This window comes from Bos indicus x Bos taurus, chromosome 29 (assembly GCF_003369695.1).
Source record: "Bos indicus x Bos taurus breed Angus x Brahman F1 hybrid chromosome 29, Bos_hybrid_MaternalHap_v2.0, whole genome shotgun sequence".
Classification (NCBI taxonomy): domain Eukaryota; kingdom Metazoa; phylum Chordata; class Mammalia; order Artiodactyla; family Bovidae; genus Bos; species Bos indicus x Bos taurus.
Genome location: NC_040104.1, coordinates 25,944,004 through 25,970,176, shown reverse-complemented (window position 1 = coordinate 25,970,176; position 26,173 = coordinate 25,944,004). Strand labels below are relative to the sequence as shown.

Below are 26,173 nucleotides of genomic sequence, written 5' to 3'. Positions count from 1 at the left end.
CTCCTAAAAACAGGAAATATCAAAGTATTATATATATATATATATATATATATATATATATATAATTTTTTTTCCCTCTGCAACTGCTTCTTAAAAATAGGCTAACCTCTCCTCAAATAGCTCATGAGCATTCCTTATCTGAAGGTCGGTCGGACAGGGTTTCTGAACTAACACAGAGCAGGTCTCTAAAACAATTCTTTGCACATGGTCATAATTTATACGCCATGTTAACAGAGCAGATGCTATAAATGTTCATTCTTGGGGGGAGGCCCAGGTATCCCAGCACCAGGAGGGGGACTTGGGAGGGATGTTGCAGCTGCAGAACAGTTCCTCTCTCTAGGGGTCGAGCCCCAGCTATAGGTTTGTGGGAGAAATTCAAGGTGAGGGGCTTGGCGAGCGGACAGGGGCGCTGCACCTAAAAGTTAGTTGCTGGCTACATCAGGTCTTTTCACACTTGATGGAGATGGAGAACAGGCTTGGGGGAGAATGGGCCATCACTGGCTGAAATAAGTTGCTGCCTAATATAAGCCATGAGAACTGTCTCCTTTCCCCATATCACACCATGTTAGAGATTCTGAACCTTAAACTAATAATAATAATCACTGTCATTTCCCAAGGGTCTGCTATGAACCAGGTCTTTTATGGACACCATCTCTCCATAACTACCCGCATGCTCAGGATCACTATCGACCAGGAAGGCAACAGGCAATTCCAATTTTTCAACTGCAAGAAGCCTTTGTTCTTTGCTCATGCTCACCTTTTGAAAGGAAGATACTAAATATGAAGTCATCACCTGTTACGTGAAGGCGTGGCTTCCCTGTGGCTACACCCACTCCTGCTCTGCACCACTGCATGCCCTCCCCCTTCCCCACATGTTCATCTCACCCCCTCTCCTCCCCACCCAGCTATTCCTGCCCATCGCGGAACCCACCGTCTCCAGCCCCCTCTGTGAGGCTCTCTGGACTTCTCCAGCCATCGTGGCCTTTTCCTTCCTTCCAGCCCCAAGTAGCCCTCTCAGCCCTCTTTGTGCTGTGCCCCGACGTCTTCAGTCCATCAGTTATACCTCCCATCTAGACTATAAGACCTCCAAGGCCCAGACCATGTCTAATGTACCCTCTCCTTCCACCAGAACATGAAAGAGGGAGGCAGCTATGCAGACGGGGAAGACCACCAGCCTGCAAGCCAGACCACCCACAGCTGGACTCCCTGCTTGCCACCCTGGAGCAGGATGACCTGGAGACACTCACTCAAGCTTGCTGAGTCCTGTTTACTCCTCCAGCTCAGTGGCTAGAGCAGTGGTCTTATAAGTCAGGGCCTGTGAGTAACTGGAAAGTCCCTATGATCTGCTCTCTATAGCATGCTGGTTAAGAACAGGGAGTCCAGAACCAGGCTGTCCAAGTTCTAATTCTACTCCTGCTATTCATGGGGTCACTAACCCAGCCTTTGCCTCAGTTTCCCAAGTGTAAAATGAGAATAATAACACGTCTCATTGGATTGTTGTAAGAATCAAATGAGGTCTTTTAGAACAATTCCTGGCATGTCGGAAGTGCTATGTGATGACTTGCCATTATTATATTACTGTCGTTGAAGAAGATGTTACATGAAATTATTGTCATAGGAAGTCATATCTGCTTTAAGTGTTACTGTGAGGATGAAATGAGATCATACAAAGAAAGCCTGGCACGTCAGGCACTTCCCTCACCTTCCCACCATGCCTGGTACTATATTAGGTATGTGACAGATGTTCTGTAAACCCTTGTGAACTGAATGATACCTTCTCAAGGGCTTGACAGAATAAGCTATGCCTTTTCTCACTGAGAGGCTATTAGATCTACATTCAACAATGCCCCATCTCTTGGTTTAGCAATATAAATGGCTTATTTTATTGTTTCCTATTTGCCAGACACTGGGCTTTACATATCTTACTTATATATGTATATAAATATATATCTATGATGTATGTATATGCGTATATACAGACAGGTGTATATGGCACTTTGCAAATGTTATTTTTCTTAAGCCTCTCACAATTTGTGTGGTCGTTAAATGCCCATTGTTACAGATGGGAACATTGAGGCCCAGAGAGGTTAATGGACTAGGTCACCAGCTTGTACATGGTGGAGACAGGACACCTTGGATATCCACCTGACCTTTAAAGCCTGTGCTACTGACCATTGCACAGCCCAGCCTAGTAAAAGCCCCTGAGTAACAAAGGGAGTCAAATGCCCCAAGATATCATTTGCCACTTAACTCCTCATCTCCGGAGGATCTTCTAGTGACAAATATCAGGTTTTGAATCTGGACTACCAAGCCTGACCCTGTCCTCAAGCTGCATGGAGAGGCTTTCCTGGATGGTGCACATGCACTGCGTCAGGCCCAGAGGGAGAAGACTTGTCCGAAGAGGAAAACCCCTTTGCCAGTGATTCTCTGATGCCAGGGCGAGGCCATGAGAACAAGGATCTGCACCTGCCACAAAGAAGAACCACCAGGAAGCCCGGCCATGAATGAAAAAAAAGGGGGGGAGGCAGGCTGTCAAAAACAGGTAGCCCACTGGAAGGTCCATCCAAACCACCCTCGTGGTCAGTACACAGGGCCCTGTTGAGAGCAAGGGAGGCGGGGTGGGGGCAGACAAGGGACTGTGGGCCGTGGGTGGGGGAGGAGGAAAGCCTTGAGGGAACCGGACCACACGAGCCCCTCTGGCAGCAGCTGAAGAGCATTTTTCTAGAAAACGGTAATGAATCACCTTTTCAGAGCCTGCCCATTGAAAGTCCTCCAACCCAGTGTGTTAAGTGAAAGGTCGAATGGACAGCGGTAGAACAGCTGCCTGGTCGCAAGATCACTGAGTCCACTCTGCCCTCATTCCTCAGGCCCTCTTCATCAGGATGGAGGGTGTGTGTCACATCCCCGAGTCACCACTCTGGCCTCCCACATCCACTCCATCACACCCCACCACACCCCATCAGCCCTGCCTCCAAGGATGGAGGGGACACTCTCACAAGAGCACAGCCCCCAGGCTCACTCTTGTTTCAGAGACCACTGAACAAATCCTGTGATGAACGGCAGAAAAAGAGCTCAGAGCACAAAACCCTATAGCAGAGACAGGCCCAGCAGCATTGGGGGGAAATCTTGCCTTCCTCCCACACGCCATCACTCAAACCTGTCAGCTTCCAAAAATGTTTAGCAAGTGCAGCAGCAAGGGGCATGCTTATCAGCCTGGTGTGGGAGCGTAATCTGCTTTGAGGGCCTTCTCCAGCCCAGAGTTCCAAAAGTCTGCTTACAATTAGCTTCCAGCTTCAGTTCCTCCATCAGAAAGGCTAGGAATGTGTTGAGTTCTAGCCTCTGATCAGAAAAAGCTCTAGGAGAAGGTGGAGACAGGGTCAGCAGAGATTAAGTGCCAAAAAGGTCAGCTGGTCTGTTGCCACTTCCCTGACACCAGCCCCACACTACCTCCCCCGCTGGCTTTCCGCCTCTCCTGACTGGGACAGTCACATCCGTCAGGTCGGCCTGTCCCCAAAAGTCCCTGCTGACTAACTGCCAAGAAAATACAGCGTGCCCCTGCTCCCTCCTACCAGGAGAGGGAGGGGGGAAAAAAGGAGCAGGGAAGGCAGGAAGCCAGGAGAATCGGATTGGCCCTTGCTGATTTCCTTAAAAGAGATTGCATGGCTAGGGCCTGTCACCCAGCCGAATTGGGTGATGCGAGCTCGGTCTGGAAAGGTAGAAGTCATCAATTCTGTTCAAGCCACCCCCACACCCGCACCCCCCAGTCACCCGGGCTACCGGCACCGGGATCTACTACCCAGGAAGGAGGGGCTTAGCTTTGGGCCGCCATTCCAAGGCAGCCACCCCCGCCCCATCGCTCCAGCCAGCCGAGACGCTAGGAGTCTCCGGTTGCCTGCCTCCGCCGGTGCACCCGGCAGTCCTACTGCAGTCCCAGCACCGTGCCTGGAATGCTGTCAGCCCAAAGGATGGGGCAGGCCCGAGTATCTCCAAGCCGAGGGGGGCCGGTGCACTGCCACCCCTAGACCTCTTTTCCTGGATCTTGCATCCAAGCCAGGGGGGGAGTGGAGCCCAGCGAGGTCTCGGACCATTCCTCGGCAGGGACAGAATCTCTGCAGAACCGACAGACACACAGCCGCTGCAGCAGACACTGTCTTCTTGGGGCCAAGCCCCTTGACATGCAGAACCTGACATCTCCAGTGTGGCACATGGTTTTTTGAGGACACCCTGATCGTGCCCCACCCCACCGCGCCCCCAAAAGGAAGCCGCAGGCAGCCCGCATCCCGTCTCGCAGAGCTCCTTAAGGCAAACCTCGGTCACCCGGGCCACACCCACTGGCCAGCCCACTCTCCAAGCGCAACCCCCAATCTACTGGCCTAAGTGGAACGGTCCCCTTCTCAGCCCACAGGGTAGCCCTTTCCCCTCTCCAGGCGTGTCAACCTCCACCCTCAAAAAAGTATTCACCCTTCCCCCCAGAACAGTGCCCCAGGCACACAGCACCTCTCACCTGGGTATCGAACCCGTTTTCCACCGAGCCGCTCATCCGCAGCGGGAGCCCCTCCCCCGCCGGCTCCTGCAGCCCCTGCGATTTCAGGGGGATCTGGCTAGGGTAGGCGGTCTTGCTCACCTCCACCTTGCTTCCCAACTTGAGATAGCAAGGCTGGGGGCCCGCCCGGGCTGGGGGCACGTGCAGGATGGGCGCGGCGCTGTGCACGGGTTTGGGCAGTCCCGACTTCATTTTGGAGGCCACCAGGATGGCCGGCATCTTCTCCCGGGGCTTCGGCTTTCCCAGCACGTCCCTGGAAGCGGCGGCGGAGGCGACCGCTAAAGGCAGCGCGGGCAGCAGAGCAGGCGCCGGGCTTCGGCCCGAGAGGCGCCCACCACCAGCCGAGGGAAAGAAAAAAAAAGAAAAAATCCCCGGGTCGGGGATCTCGGAGCAATCGGACGAGCTGGCCTTGGCGGTGCGGGAATCCGGCGGAGGACTGATCGCGCGGCGCTCAGCGGGTCCCACCTGGACGGATGCTGCCGCCGGATTTCACGCCCCTCCTGGGTGGCCCGTTCAAGGGCTCTGGGCGCTCAGGTTCTGTTGCCTCTTGCGATTCTCCTCCTGGGACCCTGAGGCTTGGACGCCCATATTAACTTGTCATTGCATCTCCGAAGTGAGGAGGCCCCGCTCGAAGAGGGGTGGCGGGGACCCACGCCTCCCGCTCCTGGGAGGTTGCGGGTGTGATCCGGCGAGCTAAGGGGCTAGTAACCGCGGATGGGAGGGAAGGAGCGATAAGAGGAAGGGAGGGAGGGCGCACGCAGCCCAGAACGTCTTCAGCGAGAGGCAGCTGTCGCTCTGATCGCAAGCACCGCAGTGTCCCCCCGCGACGCAGAGGCGCGGCGAGAGCCCCCGAAAGGTCTCTTTAGGTGTGACAGTCAGTCACCACTGCCAGAAGCCCCCCGGGGCAGAGAGCACTTCGGCGCCCGAGGGTCTGCACATGCTCCGTGCGCTATAGCGCAGCAAGGCTGTGGCCGCGGGCCGCGGGCACCTGGACGCGCGGCTGGAGGGCTGGGCTGGGCAGGGCAGGGCAAGGCAGCGCTCGCGAGCGGCAGCCGCGCTTCCCGGGAAGGCTGCGCTGGATGCGGGGCTCAGCGAAGGGGAGGACAGGCTGCGACCCGCGCGGCTGCGGCGCGCGCTGACAGCCCGGGCCGCCTCAACGCGCCGATTGGTCCGCGGCGGGCCAATTGGCGGCCGCGGCTCTTCTGCAAAGGGGGCGTGGCCTCAACTCCCAGGGCCGCCGCCGAAACTCTGGGGCCGCGCTTGGCCGCAAGTACAAAGCCGGCTGGTGGCCGCTCTGCAGCGCGGCTCTGGCCGCGCGCTCCCCCGCGGGTCCACACCCCCCGCGTCCTGAAACCTTTTTGAAAAATGCCCTTTCGAACGCAAGCGCCCGCCTCGGGGCCCCGCGGGGAAGGCTCCGGGGAAGTTTGTTTCCTTTTTTAAATTGTTCTGGTCACCTTAACGGTCTGAGGCTTCCGGAGTCGCGCCTGCAGCCTCGCGGCCCCCCATCTGGTCTGGGCAGGGCGGTTCCTTAGGCTCCCGCGTGAAGGACGCGCCAGCCATTTCTTCTCTTTTCTGCCAGCTCCTCCAGGCGGGCCGGGGGGCCTCCGAATGGCTTCCTCTCCAGCTTTCAAAGGCTGCACATTTCACTTAACTATGTGAAGTATTTATAGGCAAATACAATACCCCCGCGAAGCCTGCCGACCCCAGACGGTTCCTCCTCGCAACCTACCACATACTGTAATTAGAGTGGCCAGAGGAAGCCCGGAGAAGCTCCAGGACCCCGGCCGGGCTCGGGCTAAAATCTTGCTGCGTTTCGGATAGGAACCCCTCTCTGTCTGCGCCTCGGACGCACTGACCCCACAGGTTCCTCGACTTCAATCCGCTCGAGGATTTCTCTCCTGTCCCAGGCGCTCTGTGGGTTCCTAGCAGAGAGCTGGAAGAGATGACACAGGCAGGCCAGACCCCTCGCGATTCATAGATGAGGATTACTCCCCCGCCCCCACTCCGTCCCCGTAGAACTTCCTGGATTTAAATCGGGCAAGTTCTTTGACTTAGATACATCTTTACAAAGCTTCGGTTATTACTGGGAGTAAGGAGGGGAGTTGACGACATTATGTTATTGTTTGGATAAATGAGATAGTTCATTACAGTCACGTAGCATGGGTACTTGGCTGGAGAATCCCAGGGACGGGGGAGCCTGGGGGGCTGCGGTCTATGGGGTCGTACAGAGTCGGACACGACTGAAGTGACCTAGCAGCAGCAGCAGCACGGGTACTTGGCAATGTGAAAGACCGGTAGAAGTTAGTATTATTATCCCTATTATTAAATTACTGCTCCTGGTATCCCCCACGCCACCCTCCAGTCATTTCTATTTACGTAAAGTTGTTTCACTTCTCTGTCTCTGAGATACAGGTTTTTCACAGTATGCCCACCCTATAGCCTAATTTTCAATGTTGATAGCATTGATTTGTTATTATCCTGATAGTAGGAAACTTCAAAGTTTTAAGATAGTCTCTTAAAACAGTATTAAGAAATAAGGTGCCTCTTACCCTGGCCTGCTCCCTCTCCCATTTTACCTCCATCCATTCTATGCAGCAACTTTCTTCTCTAGTTAGGCTGAACTGCACACAGTCTTGTATGCAATTCCAGGTATTCCTCCCTCTAAATTACACGTAGTCTGCCATGTCACTTACTTAGCACTCAGCCCTTTTCTATCTGATGCTACCTTGTTGTTTATTGTTTCATGTTTATTTTCTTCTTAAAGAGAAGGCCTCTTGAAGTCAGGAATGTGTTTTTAACCTGCATTAGATTCTCTCAGCATTGAGTATAATGCTGTGGACAGAATAGCTACCCAGATTGTTATCAGACAGATGAGTGAAAGATGCCAGGGGCAATTAACCAGAGGGAGAGCCCTTTAGATCCAGGTACATAAAATCATAAGAGATGCTATGCTCTGTTAAAACTTGGAGCCTCTCCTATCCAGAATTCTGGTTCTGCCGGATGTAGCAAGAGTTATGGAAATATATCGCAGTCTTTGACTTTAAAGATTATGGAGAGATTCCAAAGTATTTCCATGGCCTTAATGTAGTTTTTCTCCAAATGTGGTCCCCAGATCACCACCAGCAGCATCAACACCTGGAAGCTTGTTTGATAAGCCCCACCCCAGATCTGATAAACCAAAGTCCCGAAGTTGGGGCCCAAGGATCTAGGTTTACCAAGTGTTTAACCAAGTGATTCTGAGGAATGCATCAGGCATTCAGTGCTCTTTCAGGTCAGGGCTGCTTAAATTTTGATATGTTGCTGTTGTTCAGTCACTAAGTTGAGTCAAACTCTTTGTGACCCCATGGACTGCAGCTTGTCAGGCTTCCCTGTCCTTCACCATCTCCCAGAGTTTGCTCAAACTCATGTCCATTGAGTCAGTGATACCATCCAACAATATCATCCTCTGTCATCCCCTTCTCCTCTTGCCTTCAGTCTTTCCCAGCATCAGGGTCTTTTCCAATGAGTTGGCTCTTCACATCAGGTGGCCAAAGTATTGGAGTTTCCGTTTCAGCATCAGTCCTTCTAGTGAATATTCAGGGTTTATTTCCTTTAGGATTGACTGGTTTGATCTCCCCGCAGTCCAAGGAACACTCAAGAGTCTTCTCCAGCACCACAATTTGAAAGCATCAATTTTTCGGCACTCAGCCTTCTTTATGGTTCAGCTCCCACATCCATATGACTACTGGAGAACTCATAGCTTTGACTATAGGACTTTTGTTGGCAAAGTGATATCCCTGCTTAATATATGTAATATACCTTAATATACATAAGAATTACTGGAGATCTTGCTAAAATACAGATTCCATTCAGTAGTTCTGGACTGGGGCTGAGATTCTGATTTCAGAATAAACTCCCATGTGACACCCAGGCTGGTGGTCTGGAGCTCACACTTTGTGTAGTAAATTAAATCATAGGTAGCAAAATGGGTTCATCTCAAGGGCCATCTCTAGCTAACTGACTTTTTGTCACCCTGTGCTAAACGGAATTCCAAGGTGAGTATATCTAATTAAGTTGGAAACAGCAGCCTGATCAATTAATAATGTCTGTCATGGGTACAGAAATGGATGGACATAGTGATGTATTTACTATGTATTTGCCATCTTGGGTTTCCCATTTAAATCATATTTGCACCAAGGTCATTTTCTGGGTTCTGAGACCCTCAAATAGGTACTAATTTGAAAAACAGTGCACTCTTTTTTAAAAAGTACCTCTTCCTAATACTCTAGGATTTGGTAAATATATGACCATGCACCTTAACTTGTGTGATTTATTTAACTTAAAGTCCAATGACTTCTCATCTTTCTTGATGGAAAACAAGTGAATCTTTTAGTCTGTTTCCAAATTCTTTCCCGGCCTCCACATCCCTTTAATAATTTTATTTGCTCTTTCCTGGAACAGTTTTCATCTCCCTTTATATTTTTCCTGTCTTCCCCTCATTTTCTTTCTTTACAGCAAAATAATTTTGTCATTATAGCAAGACATGGGAGGAAAAGCTCTTTTTTTCCCTGAGGCAAAAGAGATAATTGCAAGATTCCTCCTTAAATAAGATCATCTCAAATTATAAAAATGTCCTATAAAGTTACTCCTTCCACATAGATGCTGTGTTAACATGAATGAAGTCATTTGAAATCAATAAGTTTGGCAAGCACTGGTAGCTAAAGGAGTCACTGGTTTCAGATACAGCAAACTGCTTTGGAAAGAACACACTATCCAAGTTTCTTTTTATTGCTATTTTTTAAAAATAATATATATCATGGATAGTCCACTATTTTAAATCCCAACTTTGACAACCCTTCTCTTTTTCTCCTGTCAGACTCTCAACTTTCAAAACCACCCAATTTGAAACATATTGCCAAAGCTCCCAGGACCACTGAATCAGAATCTGAAGGGTTTGGCACCTCTCTGGCTGTAAGAACCACCCTTAGGTCAGGACGTGCCAGCTACACTGCTTTCTGATCCTATACAAGAGCCACTGGTAGATTAGTTGAGTGTAAATTGGTCTTTAGGGCTGATCTGCAAGTGACCAACCCCATCAACCCACCCTTTATCTGTGTTAAAGACCCCTAGCTGCGCTTACCTCCCAAGAAGACAGTCCTAAGAGAGACTGAAACATCTAAACCACAGCCTACCACACACACAAAAAAATATGCAGGGACCTGGGGAAGGAATCAACAGGCTCTTGGAGACCCTTACTATAAATTATGAAGGGACATATTGCAACTCTCCAGAATAATATAAAAAGCAAAACATTCTTGAGTTTATTGGGGAGTAAAAATAAGTTAGAAAGGCTTATTCTCAAATATGCACTTTTCCTTAGTTTTCTATGACATGGGTTGGCAACTTCCAATAATATCTCTTGCTGGCCCCAAATGCTTATCTTTTGGTAATGGCTGAATTGAGAGCCCAGCCATCTCAGACTTCAGGGAAACTGGGGTAAGAACCTTAGAACAGCTGTTTAGAAAGTCTGCTCACCTTCCCTGCACTTGCTTCTAATCTACCTTCTTCCACAGATGGATGTGTGCAGATCTGTATGCCCAGCGGTGATCCCTGCGTTGTATTTTGAGAAGTGACGACTGTGGGTTTTCCCACTTGCAAGGCTGGTGTGTAAGGAGTATGTGTGAATGTGTGTGTTTTTACAAGGGTTTGAGACAATTGTTGTTGTTTTAGTCACTAAGTTGTGTCCAAGTCTTTTGTGACCCCATGAACTATAACCCACAAGGCTCCTCTGTCCATGGGATTTCTCAGGCAAGACTGCTGGAGTGGGTTGCCATTTCCTTCCCCAGGGGATCTTCCCAAACCAGGGATCAAACCTGCATCTCCTGTGTTGGCAGGCACATTCTTTACCACTGAGCCACCTGGGAAGCCCAAGGCAATAGCCCTGACTAAATGTCAAACAATATTTAGTAAACTATTGGTTTGTTGGCTCTGGGCTTCCCTGGTGGCTCAGGTGGTAAAGAATCCGCCTGCAATGTGGGAGACCTGGGTTTGATCCCTGGATTGGGAAGATCCCCTGGAGGAGGGATAGGCTACCCACTCCAGTATTCTGGCCTGGGAGAATTCCATGGACTGTATAGTCAGTCCATGGGGTCGAAAAGAGTCAGACATGACTGAGCCACGTGCAATTTCACTTTCACTTATCAGCTATGGTATGCCTCAATCACTAACTCAATGAATAAATTGTTGAGAGACATCTATATGCTGGGCATTATGATAGGGAACAAATAAAACTTACATGCTTAGCCCCTATTCTCAAGATTCAAAGGATGATGCAACCACTGTTTCTAGCCTGAGGGTTGCCCTTTTCAACAGCTGAAAAATTGAGAGAACAGGGCAAGCAAACAGGGAAATAAATGACAAATAGTAGATCTTACACTCCAATAAAAGCCTAAGAATCACTGAGGGTTAAAGGAACAGAACCCTAATCACACACCCCCAGCAGATCTAGAATTCTGAATCTGTGTATCTGTCTTTTAAGCAAGAACTCAGATGACTTTGAATCTGTGGATTCTCACACTTGACTTCACAGCCTTGGCTGTCCATGAGAGTCACTTGCAGAACTGGAAAAAACAGGGCTGCCCAGGCCCCATACTAGGCCGATAAAATCAGACTCTGGGGATGAGGCCCAAGCATTTTTCTGTTAGTAAAGCTCCTGGGTCGTGCTTCCCAGGTGACTCAGTGGGTAAAGAACCTGCCTGCAACGCAGGAGACGTGGGTTTGATCTCTGGGTCGGGAAGATTCCCTGGAGGACGGTACGGAAACCCACTCCAGTATTCTTGCCTGGAGAATCCCAAGGACAAAGGAGCCCGACAAGCTACAGTTCATGGAGTCGCAGAGAGTTGGACACAACTGAAGCGACAATGGGCACGCACACGCACAGCTCCTGGGTACAGGCAAATGGAAAAGTGTCGCTGTATGAAATGCCACAAAGACTGCTCCCTCAACATTTTACAGTGGGGGATGACTGAGGCAAAAACCTGGACAATTTCAATCAATGTGAACGGCCAATCTGGAAAAACCCAGGCCTTCTGTTACTTTCTGTGCCAGGTTTGTTTTTTGAGAGAGACACACACAGCCACTCTAGCTGCCCGTGCAGCCCCAAAGCAGCCGGGTAATTGCCCAAATGCTGCCTGAGAGTCAGCCATGCAGATGGCATCAAGCAGCCTGACCCCTGGTCAGTGTGGGCCCCCAGGCGAGAAGCGAGTATGCTCTGGCCGCTTCCTGCCCACATTTCCTCTTTCCGTTACTGTTTCTCCTGTGAGCCTTCCTGCCTCCCTCTGCCTCTGCCCCAGGCTCATAGCCTGGTGAGCATCTGCGGCAGAGGAGCTCCTGGCCCCGGGAGAGGTGGGTGGTGGTGCCCAGGGTTCAGGGCTCTCGGAGGAGAGCTTGGAGCACGGTTAACTCTTTACGGTCTGTGCTCAGAAAAAGGTATGGTGGCGTGAAAAAAAATCTCAACAGTGGATACTGAAAAAAAAATCATGTAGCCCTTCAGTATGTATTTTTCATTCTTTCTCCTTTATTTAAAATGTATATGTCATGGCGATATTTACCTTATTATTTACATACATGTTTGGCTACTATTTACATACATGTTTGACTTCCCTGGTGGCTCAGACAGTAAAGCATCTGCCTACAGTGCAGGAGACCCGAGTTCAGTCCCTGGGTCGGAAAGAAGGAAATGGCAACCCACTCCAGTATTCTTGCCTGGAAAATCACATGGACAGAGGAGCCTAGTAGGCTACAGTCCACGGGGTCACAAAGAATTGGACTTCACTTTGGCTACCATTAAAATTTGCTAATGTATTTGTGTGTTTACAATGTATAAATACATACATTTATTAAGAGAAAAGAGAAGGCAGGCATCACACCACACTACTAATAGTAATTTTTTGAGGAGCAAGTTAGGGGACTAGTCATTTCTTATTTTTCTATCACTGCTTTAAAGGGTTGGAATTATAATTGATTTCAACTTACTTTTCCACGGGATTTTTCTGCATTTTTTCAAATAAACATCTTTACTTGTTTGAATCTTTTATTTATTCAAGGAAAGCTCATTATCCTCTACAGAGAACCAAAGTGAAGTGAAAGTCACTCAGTCCTGTCTGACTCTTTGTGACCCCATGGTCTACGCAGTCCATGGAATTCTCCAGGCCAGAATACTGGACTGGGTAGCCTTTCCCTTCTCCAGGGGATCTTCCCAACCCAGGAATCAAACCCAGATCTCCCACATTGCAGGCAGATTCTTTACCAGCTGAGCCACAAGGGAAGCCCAAGCATACTGGAGTGGGTACCCTTCCCTTCTCCAGCAGATCTTCCTGACCCAGGAATCGAACTGGGGTCTCCTGCACTGAAGGCGGATTCTTTACCAACTGAGCTATAGGGAGCCAAGCCTTGTGCCAAATATTGGTCATAGGGAAGTTAGCTGGCTTACATCCACTTCTGCCCTCTGCCTTTTCAGGTAGAGGAGTTGAGTCATCTCCCAAACAGACAGAAACTTTGTTAGCTCTCAAAGAAAGATTAAAATCCAATTTTAGTTCAAATCTAGTTCAATTAAATCCAGTTTAGTTATATATATAAGATCTATATACAGTTGGCCATCTGTATCCATGGGTTCTGCATCCACAGATACAACCAACAGCAGATGGAAAAAAAAAAAAAAAATCCAGAAAGTTCCAAAAAGCAGAACTTGAATTTACCATGCCCTAGCAACTATTTACATAGTATTTACATAGCATTTACATTGTATTAGGTATTGTAAGTAACCCAGAGATGACTTACTTAGGAGGGTGTGTGTAGGTTATATGCAAATACTATACCATTTTATATAAGGGTTTTGAATACCCTGCAGATTTTGGAATCAGAGCATCCTGGAACTAATCCCCTGCATTTGCTGAGGGATGCCTGTCTATCTAAAGTCACTGACAAGCAGGGTTCCCTCCTTCTAAGACAGGCAGGAACAGTTACTCCAGACACCCTCCCTGTTTTCCTTCTCTTCCAGGGAAACAGCTCCTAATAGAATCCTCCTCTGCAGAAGTGCCAAGACCACCCCTGAGCAGAGGGACTAGGAAATCCGTCCTTTTCTGATTGTCCTACCAAACTGTCTCTATAAGCCATCATGCTAGCCTGAAGACGGAGTCCTGATCTCGCAGAAGGAGAGAAGATGGAGAGGAAAGTAGGTCCCAGTGTGCTTGAAATGAACCCTGCTGGGCACATGTGAAAAGGAATTCTCGTTCACACTACCCCTTGGCTGAGCTCAAAGCTGGTCTCAGAACTGTCAACAAAGCAGAGACACCCGTGAGGATCTTTTGCGCCCTGAGGTCATTGGAAGCCACTAAACATAAACAGCTGTGCTGATTTCCACTCGCTTTCCCAATCCAAGGCAGATAAAACCTTAGAGCTTGAAGGGTGGAAAAGAATAAAATATACAAGGATTTTATTATTATTATTTTTTGGCTTAGAAAGATGGTTTTACAAACAATGGGGCAAGACACCATTCAGTCTTTTACAAAAAAATTGGCATCTTTCTTGAAGCTCCACATTGTGCAAGAATTTTAGACATGCACTGATATATTTATCAAAATTTTTTCCTCAAGGCAGTCTGGACATGCATCAAATATGAATCTAACACACTCAGACTCCCTAAGGCTGCAAAGCAGACTGTCAAGCATATCACCCTAGCTTCCTTGTTTCCACAAAGACTGTCGTCAAATTTGGGGATGGCAAATGAATTCCTACTCACAGTCATTTGCTTCTTAAGGTTTTATCCTTCCCAAGGCAGAAGGAGAAACCCTGAAGAGCTGAGTTTGGAGAATGGAGAATCCAGTCTTCCAAGGCACCTGGGTCTTCGTGGCTGACTTCCTCCTGAATTATCAAACACAGGTTTCTAGAATCTCCTCCCATGACCATTTTAGCTCTTTCTTTGACTTTGGTCCTTTATTCTTGACTTTCAGTCCTGTCTGGTACCCACAAACCCATTTTCTTCTTCTTTCCCTAGAGCAGAAGCTTGGGCTATTTATCACTGCTATTTTTTTTTTTCCTTTTTTTTTTTTTTTTTGCCCACACCACGTGGCTTGTGGGATCTTGGTTCCCCAACCAGAGATTGAAACCACACCCTTGGCAGTGAAAGTCCTAGTGAAAAGTCCTAACCTCTGGACAGCCTGGGAATTCCCCCCCTTATCACTGCTTCCTGTTTCCAGGTTCTTCTCTGAGTGACGTGAAGGAGCGAGAAGACTGGGGTGGAGTCAGGCAAACCCATAAGTGAATGTTGATTTCACTTCCCACTGACTGAGCAAGGGTCACTTCATCTCTGGCCCTCAGTTTGTTCATCAGGAAAATGGGAATGATGGTAACTAGCTCACTGGGTTGTTGCAAGGATGTGGGATAATGGGAGTACAGGGCCTGGTGTGAGTCTAGATTCTTGTAGGTGCTCTATTCATTCATTCATTTACTTAAATCATAGTTCAGTGCCACTGAATACCAGACAGCATGCTAATCACTAGTGATAAAATGTTAATAAGGACCAAGGCTTTTTTTTTTTTTTTGTCATAGAACTTACAATGTAATCAGGAAAATGGACAATATTTACACAATCACATGGATGTATAATCACTAAGTGAGGCAAGTGCTACGTTAGCAGGAAAGAACCTAGACTGTTGAGGCTGTCACGGCTCCTGGAAAAGTGATGTGGGGGTGATGCTGGGGTGAGGTCTGAAAGGCAAAGGGGCAGGGTTGGGGCTTTCCTTCCTGCCTGCCACTGTGCTTGAGGTGGAGGGTTGGGCAGTGAGCAAAGACCTGGGTGCCCCCAACGCATACTCCTCCCTCTTACCCATAAGAGATGATGTCAAGGTTTCAGTTGCTCTCCTGGACGTCCTTCAGTAGTGAAAAGAGTCCCACAGATGAGCATAGATACTTAACTGGTTGTGTGACCTGGGCTCGTCACCACATCTCTCTGAGTCTCAGTTGTTTCATCGATGAGAGTTGGACCATAAAGAAGGCTGAGTGCCAAAGAATGGATGCTTTCTAATTTTGGTGCTGGAAAACTCTTGAGAGTTCCCTTGGACTGCAAGAATATCAAACCAGTCAATCCTAAAGGAAATCAGTCCTGAATATTCATTGGAAAGATTGATGCTGAAGCTGAAACTCCAATACTTTGGCCACCTGATGTGAAGAACTGACTCATTTGAAAAGACCCTGAAGCTGGGAAGGATTGAGGGCAGGAGGAGAAGGGGATGACAGAGGATGAAATGGTTGTATGGCATCACCAACTCAATGGACATGGGTTTGAGTAAGCTCTGGGAGTTGGTGATGGACAGGGAGGCCTGGTGTGCTGCAGTCCATGGGGTCGCAAAGAGTCAGACACAACTGAGAGACTGAACTGAACTGAACTGAACTGGGAGACAATAAAGGACAGGGAGGCCTGGTGTCCTGCAGTCCATGGGGTCAGAAAGAGTCAGACATGACTCAGCAACTGAACAACAGCAACAATATGCCATCTGTGGCAGGAGGTTACAGTTACCTCCTGGGACTCTGGAGCAAGATTAAGTAGGAGAGGCAGTAGAGGTGGGTACAGTGGTTGAAAAGAGGATAACTTTGGAATTAGACTGCATGCGTTTGACCGCATGGCCTTGAACTCTGCCACTTACCAACCATGTAACCTTTGATGAGTTATTTAACCACTTAATGCCTCAGCTTTCTCATCTGTAAAATGGGGTTTATAACAGTACCTCCCTCCTACAGTGGCTAGAAGGATTAAATGAATTGATATGTGTAAAGCACTAATCAGTGCTCATGATCACTGCTACCACCATTATGATGATGGTTTTTCCTGGTATACAGTAAGTTCAAGCAACAGTTCTTCCCCATCAACCGCATGTCACCTGCCCCCCACCTACCCTGGGGTCACCGCATGACACCTTGCTGTGGTTGTGTCTGGGTATGTGGACATTTCCATTGCTAACACACTGAGTGAAGACCCAGAACCTGAGGCTAGGGTTCAGTAGGGACCCCTACGTCTCTGAGAGGGGTTCATGGACACCACCCACCATCACCGGGACAGGGATCCGTATCCCCAGATCTGGGGCACACACAATGGGCCAGGCAGGGGAAAGAAGCTAGAGAGAGGTCATGGAAGCTGTCTGCAAACATCTGCCTTGCAGTTCTGCTCACTGGGAGAAGCACAGCGGGGTCTAGCACGTCTCACTGCAGCCCCAGTTCACATCTGCCCCCACCCCACCTGGCCTCCTGCCAAACTCCGTTGGTTGAGAGGTACACAGGCAGGCTATGAGCATACGCGTTCTACCCAAGACATCCATTCAGGGCACTGTGCCATTCTTCTGCCACAGGGTGTCAAATGTGGGTGTCCCCGACATGGTTGCTTTCCTCCCAAACGCCTGGGGTCCTGAGGCCATCCTCTCCACAAAGATGCCTTTTTGGGAGAGGCAGGTTGTGCTTTCAACAACCACCTCTTCATCCTGGTACCTCTCTGACTTCCCAATCCACAATTCAAATCAACACACAGTATCGGCCCAGGGCACCTCGGGAATCCAGGTGCAGGAAGCCACTGGGATGGGAGCAGGGTTTGGGGTGGGAATGAAACAGTTGTATGTCAGGGTAGTCCTCTCATTTAATGTCTTCAAATAATCCAAAATGTCTCCCTTTTTACAGATGAAGAAACTAAGGTGCAATAGTAATTTGTTCAAGGTCATCCAAGAAGCAGTAGAACTGGGATTCAAAACTTTATTGTCTGATCCCAAATGCCATGGTTTTCCATGACACCCTATTTGACAAGAGCCACCCGGGACTGAGTCCCTGACTCTGTTGACTGAAGGCTGGGCAAATCATTGCTGCAGAGCAAAGTGGCTCACACCTTCCCGCAGCAGGTGACTGAAAGTAGGCTGCAAAGAACCTGGGCAGAACGAGGGCAGCTCTGTCTGAGTGACAGGGCAGGGGGCTAAGCCAGAGTGTACTGGGGTTCAAGTATAAAAAGAGGTTCTGGACAATCTGGACTCTTCTGTGTGTTTTTCTCCTTCCTTGTCCCTCTCCTTATCCTCTACACACACAGACACACACACAGACACACACACCGACACACACACACACACACGCAGTCCTCATGCAGCGTGCATCTGGCAGAAAGGCATGCCAGCCGAGGTGTTGAAATCCATGGAGAGTCATGGTTTGGCACCTGGAGTGCTTTTCAGCACTTTGGAATGACAGCTTATTCGTCCACAAAACCCTTCCAGAAAGGTTGTATCTGTGCCATCATGGAGGGAGAAAGAGCAAAGGCTAGGAGTGGCCAAGGCCAAGCCTGAGTTGAACTTCTCACCCCTGCTCGGTGAGGCCTCTCAAAGGTATCCCCCGCTCCCGGTTCTGCTGTTCAGATTCCAGGTGACCCTGGAAAAGCCATGGATCCCTTTCAGGCCTCCGTTTTCTCAGCTGCAAAATAAGGGCCTCTCATTCTGGGCTATCAAGACCCACAGGGGCTTGGGATACAGTCATGGCCATTAACCATAATAAGAGCTGTCATTTGCTCAGAGTCTTAGACACTATTACCAGGGGTGTTATGACTGATAGCTCCAATTTTTAAAACACACACTTGCAAGGTAGGAATGGTGACCCCATTTTACAGATGGGGAAACTGATCTTCACAGCAGTTAAGGGACTTGCCCCCAAATCACGCAGTTAAGCACCGGAGCTGGGATTCAAACCCAGGATCACATGTTTAACTGTTACCACCTACTGCTTCCGAGGGGCTAGGCAGCCTCTGTCCTGGCTTACATCAAGGGCAGGGACGCGGGTTTCTGGTTCTTCCGTGGCCACCCTCACCCCTGTGCTCTGATGAGCTGCACCCGGCAGCTGCGTGGGAAGGCTGTGGTGGGCACCGGTGCTGGGGAGGTCATGCGGCTTTCAGGGAAGGAAGGCACAGAGCCAGCTGCTCTGGGGCTGACCCGTGAGGTCCAGATAACATGTTGAAGCAAGAGTTCAGTGGGGAGAAGGAGCAGGAGGTCCTTCTCACATTCCTCCCCACTCAGCACGGAGCTGCTGTCAGAGCTGATTGTCATCACCGAGCGCCTGCACCTCCGCGCTCCCTTCCAAAACACTGACCTACTTTCTGTCATGTAGAAATGTACCCCAAGCCCCCTAGCTAGTGGCTTCTTGCTCTCATTGGTATAGGTGGCAGGTCTTGCGCTCATTCACTGGATAAAATCTGTCTTCTAGTCTGGGCGCCCGAGGCCCTTCCTGCCCTGCCCTAACCCACCTCTCCAGCTTCCCCTTGCTAGTTTCTCTTGCGCCACTTGCCCCCACCAGCCAGGCCTGCCAGTCCCTCTCACACTTCCATGCATGAGGAGGCAGGACAGTTCAGTGGTAAGTGCAGCTCTCTGGAGGCAGAGCGCCTGGGGTCCTACGCCCTTTCCGAGATGTTAAATATCCCTGGGCAAGTGACTCCTGCTACTGTGCCTCAGTTTCCACATCTTCAAGATGACGACAGTAGCAATATTTTGGAAGATTATTGTAAGGATTGAGAAAACACACCCACAAAGTAGCTTTTTTTTAAAAGCTCCCAGGGCTTCCCTGGTGGCTCAGTCAGTGGCAAAGAATCTGCCTGCCAACGCAGGAGACAGGGTTTGATCCCTGCTCCGGGAAGATCCCACATGCCTCGGAGCAGTTAAGCCCATGCACCAGATTACTGAATCTGCACTCTAGAGTCCGGGAACCACAATCCCTGAGCCCACGCGCAGCAGCTACTGAAACTGGGGTGCTCTAGAGCCTGTGCTCCTCAACGAAGAGTAGCCCCTGCTCTTCGCAACTAGAGAAAAGCCTGTGAAGCAACAAAGACGCATCACAGCCCAAAATAAATAAATAATATATATTTTTTAAAGCTTCCAGATGATTCCGCCATGCTGCTGGAGTTAGGGAATCTCAGGTATCAGACTCCAGTCTCCAACAGAGTCGAGAAGGATATCTTACTGTGTGTATTTCACGGTCTTGGTGCTTAAGTAGCACGGTGTCCGGCACAAAGCTTGCCTTCTGGGAATAGATTTTGAATGAATGGATGATTCTATTTATTTGGAAGATTAAAGGACAAATGATCCTTTCCCCAAAGCCAGGCATGCAATCACTCTAAAAAGCCAATTTCAACCTGAAACCAGTAAACCCATGCTCCTGGTCATCGAGACGTCCTGCGCTTGGGAACTCGGCTGTGAGATGCTGAGCTCAACTGAACCCCGTCTCAGTAAATAAAGTCAGTATTTAAAACTGACTCCTGGACAGACTAGGAAGAACAGACTCAATGAGATCCAAACAACACACAAAAGGGAAAAAAGGCTTTCAACAGGAGACAGATTTGGGGGTATTTAAGTGTTTGGATGTTTACTCTAGGTTTCTTGGTTTTTTGTCAGACTTCCAAGTTTCAGAGCCCATGCCAGCTTCAGACTCAAAATGGACAAATGCGCTTTCTGAATCCTCACACCTAATTCCAGATGGAAACATTAGGAAATGACTCTGACCAGCTCTACTGCTGGGAGAGAAGTTATTCTTAGCACAATGGTGTGGGTGGCAAGCCAGGGTTTTTTTTTTTCCTTATGTGATGGATGTTCAATTAGGCTGCTGAAAACTAGGACAGTGTTTCTATGTATGGGGGAGAAGGTTGGAGTGGGGCAGGACCCAGAATCTCCTTGTCTTGTAGTGTTTCGCTTTTTCTCTTGTGGTGTGCCATCCAAGAGGGCTCATCTGAGGAGCTATCAGCATATGGAGTATAATGGAATTCAATGGAGAGGGCCAGGTGCTAGCTCTGCATTTGTCAAGATCAATGGAGGAAAAAAAAGCAGGCCATTTGTGTTCTTGGACAGCACTCAGAGAGTAACCCAGAAGGGACAAAACCTTTCAAAACACATGACAATAAAGGACACATTTCTCTGGCCTGTACCTTGCACCCAAGCAAGACCAGGGCAGCTGGACTGAATTACACGCAATGACCCAAAGTTAAGACAGGTAATGGGACAGGAAGCAGTGCCAGCAAAACCAAGGGAAAACGGCTGGGACCAAACATTTCTCAAGTGCCCACTCCGTGCTAGGCACTGCCTGATAACATCTTATTTATTCTTTGCAGGGTAGAATATTGCCGTTTCCTGTTTATAGATGACAGCATGGAGGTACAAAGTCAAAAAACCACTCCAGTTAGTAAGTGGATGAACAGGAGTTATGAACTCCAACCCAGCCTCCAGACTCTGTGTCCTCCCACTTCTGGGCTGGAAAGCTCTGACTCAGCTCCCTGGGGGAAGGCCACCGAGGGCAAGTGACCACACCTGGCCAGGGAGGGTGGGCGGAGGCAACAGCTAGAGGGGATGCCTTCCCCAGGTATTCTGGTGCCCATGCGTCCCTTGGTCTGGCTCAGCTTGGAGTGAACTCTGGATTACAGCAGCGATTGCCTTCTCAGGCAGTGACCTTGCCCAGCACTTTGCCATCAGCCATGGCCGTGGGAGTGGGAGTCACCCTTGAGTCAGAGGACAGCCTCTAGGCCCCTGGAAGGAGACATCTGAGAGCAGATCTCACAGAGCCCCTTTACCCACCTAGAGAGGCACATGGGAGAGCTGATGTGATGAAAAGTCCAGCTCCCTACTTAAAGGACTTCGACCGGTTATGGCTGTCGGACACTGGGGTGAGCCCCGCCGTGCCCTACCCCTGCTATCCAAATCCCTCCAAATGAGACAAGTAGATTCTGAAAACTCAGTCTAAGGGAAGGATGAGCCAGGTGCCACCAGCTTGACCCCTGTGACACTGGAACTGCCCCCGAGAGGATGACAGTGGCCAATTAGGGACAGCAGAGTTCTGGCCCTACCTCTTCATGGCCAGAGCTGAGTTCCTTTTATCCTTCTAAACCTCAACTGCCTCACGTGTGAAAGGGCAATAAAATGAGCTCCCACCTCCAGCGGACTCTGAAGGTGTTCTGCCTGGAGGCCAGGGCCCCCTTACTGTTTCCGTGGCCCTCCCCTCCCTCGGATTCCACCTGCTTTGCCTCCACTGGTGGTACCTCTGATCTTGCTCACAGGCCGCCAGTGGCTTACTGGAGCCCCTTCACCTAGGTGTGCAAGAGAGTCCAGGGAGCCTGAGCGTGGGCTCCTGGGGCACCCATTACCAGTGACGGCCTGTGGCCACACAAAAGCCCAGCTCTCTTGTCTTGAGTTACTGAGAGGTAACTGAAGCTCTGCAGCTCTTCATAGGATGAGCTGAGACTTTGCCCAAAACACATACCCTCACTTGGCTTCATCCCTGTCCCTGTCCTGCTTTTTTCCTGGGAGTACTTCTTTAAAGAAATCACAAATCCTCATCTTAGAGTCTGCCTCTGGAAAAGACACCATGCTTTGGGGATACTGTGAAGATGAAATGACATCATTGCTGGAAAGTGCTTAGCTCAATGCCTGGCACACAAGCAGGAATCAATAACTAGTAGCTATTGTTCATTTTCAGATGGAACCATTATTGGAAATCACCAATAATGACTATTTGTGACTCCCAAATGGTACTTTCATATGGATCGTTTAATGATATTTAATGATAGATCCAGTCTCCTAACATTCTCTCACCAGCTACAATGACAAACTTTTTCTAATGAAGACCACAGCCTATTCCGGTGGGTTCCCAAGACTGTCTTTTCTCTCTGTTCTGTCCCCTTCCTAGAATAGGACTGGCCTCAAATGTCCCCTCCGTGGCTGGCTTTTGGACTCTCCTGGGCTAGGTACAAATACATTTGTTATTTCACCAGAAGCCCATGTGAATTGGGACCCCACCTAAAACAGGAGGAAGGGCAGGGGTGTGGCTGGGAGAGAGCAATCAATATTTGTCAAGTGGAAAAAGACTAGATCATAAATAGGAAAAATGTTTTCAACTTTTCCCAAGGGCAATGTTTTGTAAACATATTTTTGTTTTATTTTCCTGAAAAGATGACTTTGGTGGCCTCTTAGAACAGGCTGTTGTGAACCAACTCTTTGAAGGGCCATGGTGTATTTATGGCACATTTCAGCTTCAAACACAGAACAAATGACTCCTGTGTTCATGTCAGCATGGCACACCTGACTGACAGAGACAAGAAAAGTGCAGGGAAAATTGTTGTTTATATTTCCTCTAGCTATCACTGCTCCAACCTCATGACAATGGGGAAAGTTTACGGTGCAAATAGTCCATCTGCTATCTCACCACAAACACAGCCTCCCCTCCCGTCACGAGGGGACCCTATGGAGGCTGAGCATCACACATAGTCATGGCTTCAATCACAGAGGAAACCAAGAGCCAGGCAGAGATGGGCTGGTGGCAGATAAGCGACAGAGAAAATGAACCTGAAAATATCGGGGCAGGCGGGCACCAAATGATCTGCTTAATTGGCAAATCTCAGCCAGAAGGAACTAGGGAGCTGTTGAGCTTGGAGAGAAGGTATCGGTCAGGCCCCCAGGCAGCAGGGACCCTGGGCAGGGAACAAAACCTGTTCTGAGTGGGGGTCAGCCCACTGCTGAGGAGTCTCAGCTGCCCAGTGGCCTCAGCGTGGGGCCCATTAAGTGCACATCAGCACCGAGAATACTTACTACCAAGCTTATATGTCATTTGCTCATTTCTTGTTCATCCCTGTCCTTCATCCCCTCACCTCAACACACAGGCACACACTTGGATTCAAGTTCCAAAAGAGTGGGGACTTCTTTCTGACGTATCCTCAGAACCTAGAACAATGGCAGGTACTCGATATGTATTTGTCGACTGAATGAATGAAATAAAATGGCCTATACGATCAAGACGCAAAAATGTCTGTGGAGGCAATAATGACAGCCAACGATTAGATAAGATCGGATTTTGCTCATTACACTCCACTTGCTGAGGCAGAGGAAAAGTCAATCCAGGTTTAGGAGGCTTTGCAACCATAAGGAATGAAACAAGGAACAGTATCTGCTTTACTGGAAAACTCCATTCATCAGAACATCCCTGTGTAGATGTTTTGTCTGTAGAGCACAGCATATTTAGATGTTCCCAGATATTCATATGTTTAGCATTAGATAGCACCAAACTATGAGCTTTCTCAGACAAAAGCAAGAAAATGCAAACATTTGGTCAAGGAGCCAAATGCCCCAGCTTCTCAGACATGGGCTTCCAGGGGAGTACATGTGGGTACATGTGAACAGAAGGGTCTGGTGAGTCACCTGCAAGCCACAGATTGGGGAAGATGCTTGTAGCTTTCCTTCTGGCTCAGACAAGACCCGAAACCGCCCCCAGTGAGGCCCCGGGCCGGTGCGGGGATTCCTCCCAACCAGTGTGTGAGCACGGTCAGAGCTGTCGGATGATCCATTGATGTCTCTTTGGCACGAGCAGAACCGCGCCCGAAGTCACAGAGGGCCCACAGATGTCATGCTGGCACTCTGCCATGGAATCACGGCCTGTGTCTCTCACCGTCATGGTTGGCCCCACAGAAAAACCTTCCAGCCACCAGGCCAGACAGTGGCAGGGCTTGAGCTGTATGGAAAGTATTCTCAGTTGGGCTCTTCTAATTGAGAACAGAGCACACAGACTCTCAAGCATTTAATTGTATATTCCGACACCACTGTGCCAGTCACACAGAGGTCTTTGGGTCCAGATAAACCCAGGGTTACCCAGATAAAGAAGGGAAGGTGAGTTTTGGCCTTCCTTACTTGGCTTCCCAGGTGACTCAGTGGGTAAAGAATCCACCTGCCAATGCAGGAGACACAGGCAGACACGAGTTCGATCCCTGGATTGGGAAGATCCTCTGGAGGAAGGCATGGCAACCCACTCCTGTATTCTTGCCTGGAGAATCCCATGGACAGAGGTGCCTGATGGGCTACAGTCCATGGGGTCACAAAGAGTTGGACACAACCGAAGCAACTTAGCATGCACAGGCTACCGTATTCACAGGAAGCTGGGCTGGTGCGGCCCTCGGCTGCTATTCTTCAAGGCTTAGGGCTGTCCTCACCCACAAAAAAGGTAAAAGAGTGGGCTAGGTGGGCCTACCAAAGTGGGAAAAGCCAGAGGAAGATCCAAGATGGTTACTGTCAGCTGGTGCAAAGGGCTAGACCCACAGAGGGATTACCTATAACTGCCCTGCACCCAATAGCTACACGTGGCAACCTCATGCTTAAAACACAGCAAATCTGAATGGAGATGTGCTCTAAGGGTAAAACACACGCTGAGTTTTGAAGATTTTGTATGAAAAAATGTAAAATATCTCATTAATAATGTTTATACTGATTATATGTTAAAATGAGAATATTTTGGATACACTGGGTGAAATAAATGTATGAAAATGAGTGACATTTGTTTCTTTTTTAATGTTGCTCCTAGAGAATTGAGAATGACATATGCAGGTCATATGATATTTCTATTGGACTGCACTGGCCTAGAGCCCTGTTAGGCCAAGTCTGATCCCAATTAGCAGCATCACCTGGGAGCTTTCAGAAATGCAGATTCTTAGGTCCACCCAGACCTGCATTTTGAACAAGATGCCCAGGAGAAGCATTTGCATGTTAAAATCTGAGAAGCCCTGGCCTAGGCCATTGTGTAGGACTCCTGGCTTCCTCATGGGTGAAGCTCAGCTTTGATGGTGGAACAGACCCCAGGAAAGAAAACTCTGGTCTGTGCAGTGTTGTGACAGGAGCCCTAGTTTCGAGGTCACTGGATCTGGCTCCTATGCCTGATGCTGCCTGGAAACTGCTGTGTGACCTTGGTTAGGTCACTGCCCCTCTCTGGGACCTGTTTCTCAACCTGCAAATCAAGAACCTGGACTAGAAGACCTTTAAAGCCCGTCCAGGAGCTTTCCCTCATACCTGCTGGTGTGACTGGAATCTGCTTCTTTCACAAAGGTTCCCAGACAAACCCCAGGGAAAATTTCCTTTTTGTAACTTAAAAACATTTTTTATTTGGAGGATAACTGCTTTACAATGTTGTGTGGATTTCTGACCTACAACAACATGAATCAGCTATATGTATACATATATCCCCTCTCCTTTGAGCCTCCCTCCCACCCTCCTGAGTCATCACAGAGCACCAGGTTGAGCTGCCTGTGTTATAGGGCAACTTCCCACTAGCTATCTGTTTTATATACGGTAATGTATGTTTCAACGCTACTCTCCTTCCCCCACTGTCTCTACAAGTCTGCTCTCTAATATCCATGTCCCTTTTCCTGCTTTGCAAATAGGTTCATCAGTATCATTTTTCTAGCTCTGAGGGAAAGTTTGGCTTTCACTTTGGCTTTTGCATCCATTCCACTCAAAACAGTCACATACAGTGTTGAATTGATATATACGTTTTCATATGTTCTAGTATATTCTCCCTTGAGTCCTGAGAAATTTAATTAATTTTTTGTTACAGTATTTGATTGAGTGATTACTATGTGCTGGGACTGATTCTAAATACTTTACATGTGTTGTCTCACTTAACTCTTGCAATGACCCCAAGAAGTAGGTCTCACCATAACTTTACATGTATACATATCAATTAAAGCACAGAAAGGTTAATTAAATTGCTCAAGATCATACACCTGGTAAGTGGTCAAGTCTGGATTTCATTCCAGGTAAGCCCAACTTTTCATCCTTAACCAAA

At 48.7% G+C, this 26,173-nt stretch overlaps 1 protein-coding gene across 9 annotated transcripts in view; it reads right to left on the bottom strand.

The window, feature by feature from the left end:
- Positions 1 to 26,173, bottom strand: part of NAV2 (neuron navigator 2) — a 796,404-nt gene that overhangs the window by 418,240 nt on the left and 351,991 nt on the right. For 6 of the 9 annotated variants that reach the window (XM_027531906.1, XM_027531907.1, XM_027531908.1 and 3 more), the window contains exon 1: positions 4,505 to 5,655. The exons of 1 other annotated variant lie outside the window; for it this stretch is intronic. In XM_027531906.1, coding sequence (XP_027387707.1) covers positions 4,505 to 4,762 — 258 coding nt within the window. In that variant the 5' untranslated portion in view covers positions 4,763 to 5,655. Of the gene's footprint in view, positions 1 to 4,504; positions 5,679 to 26,173 lie in introns of those variants that run through there. 2 more of the 9 variants (XM_027531909.1, XM_027531911.1) reach the window with 1 other exon arrangement.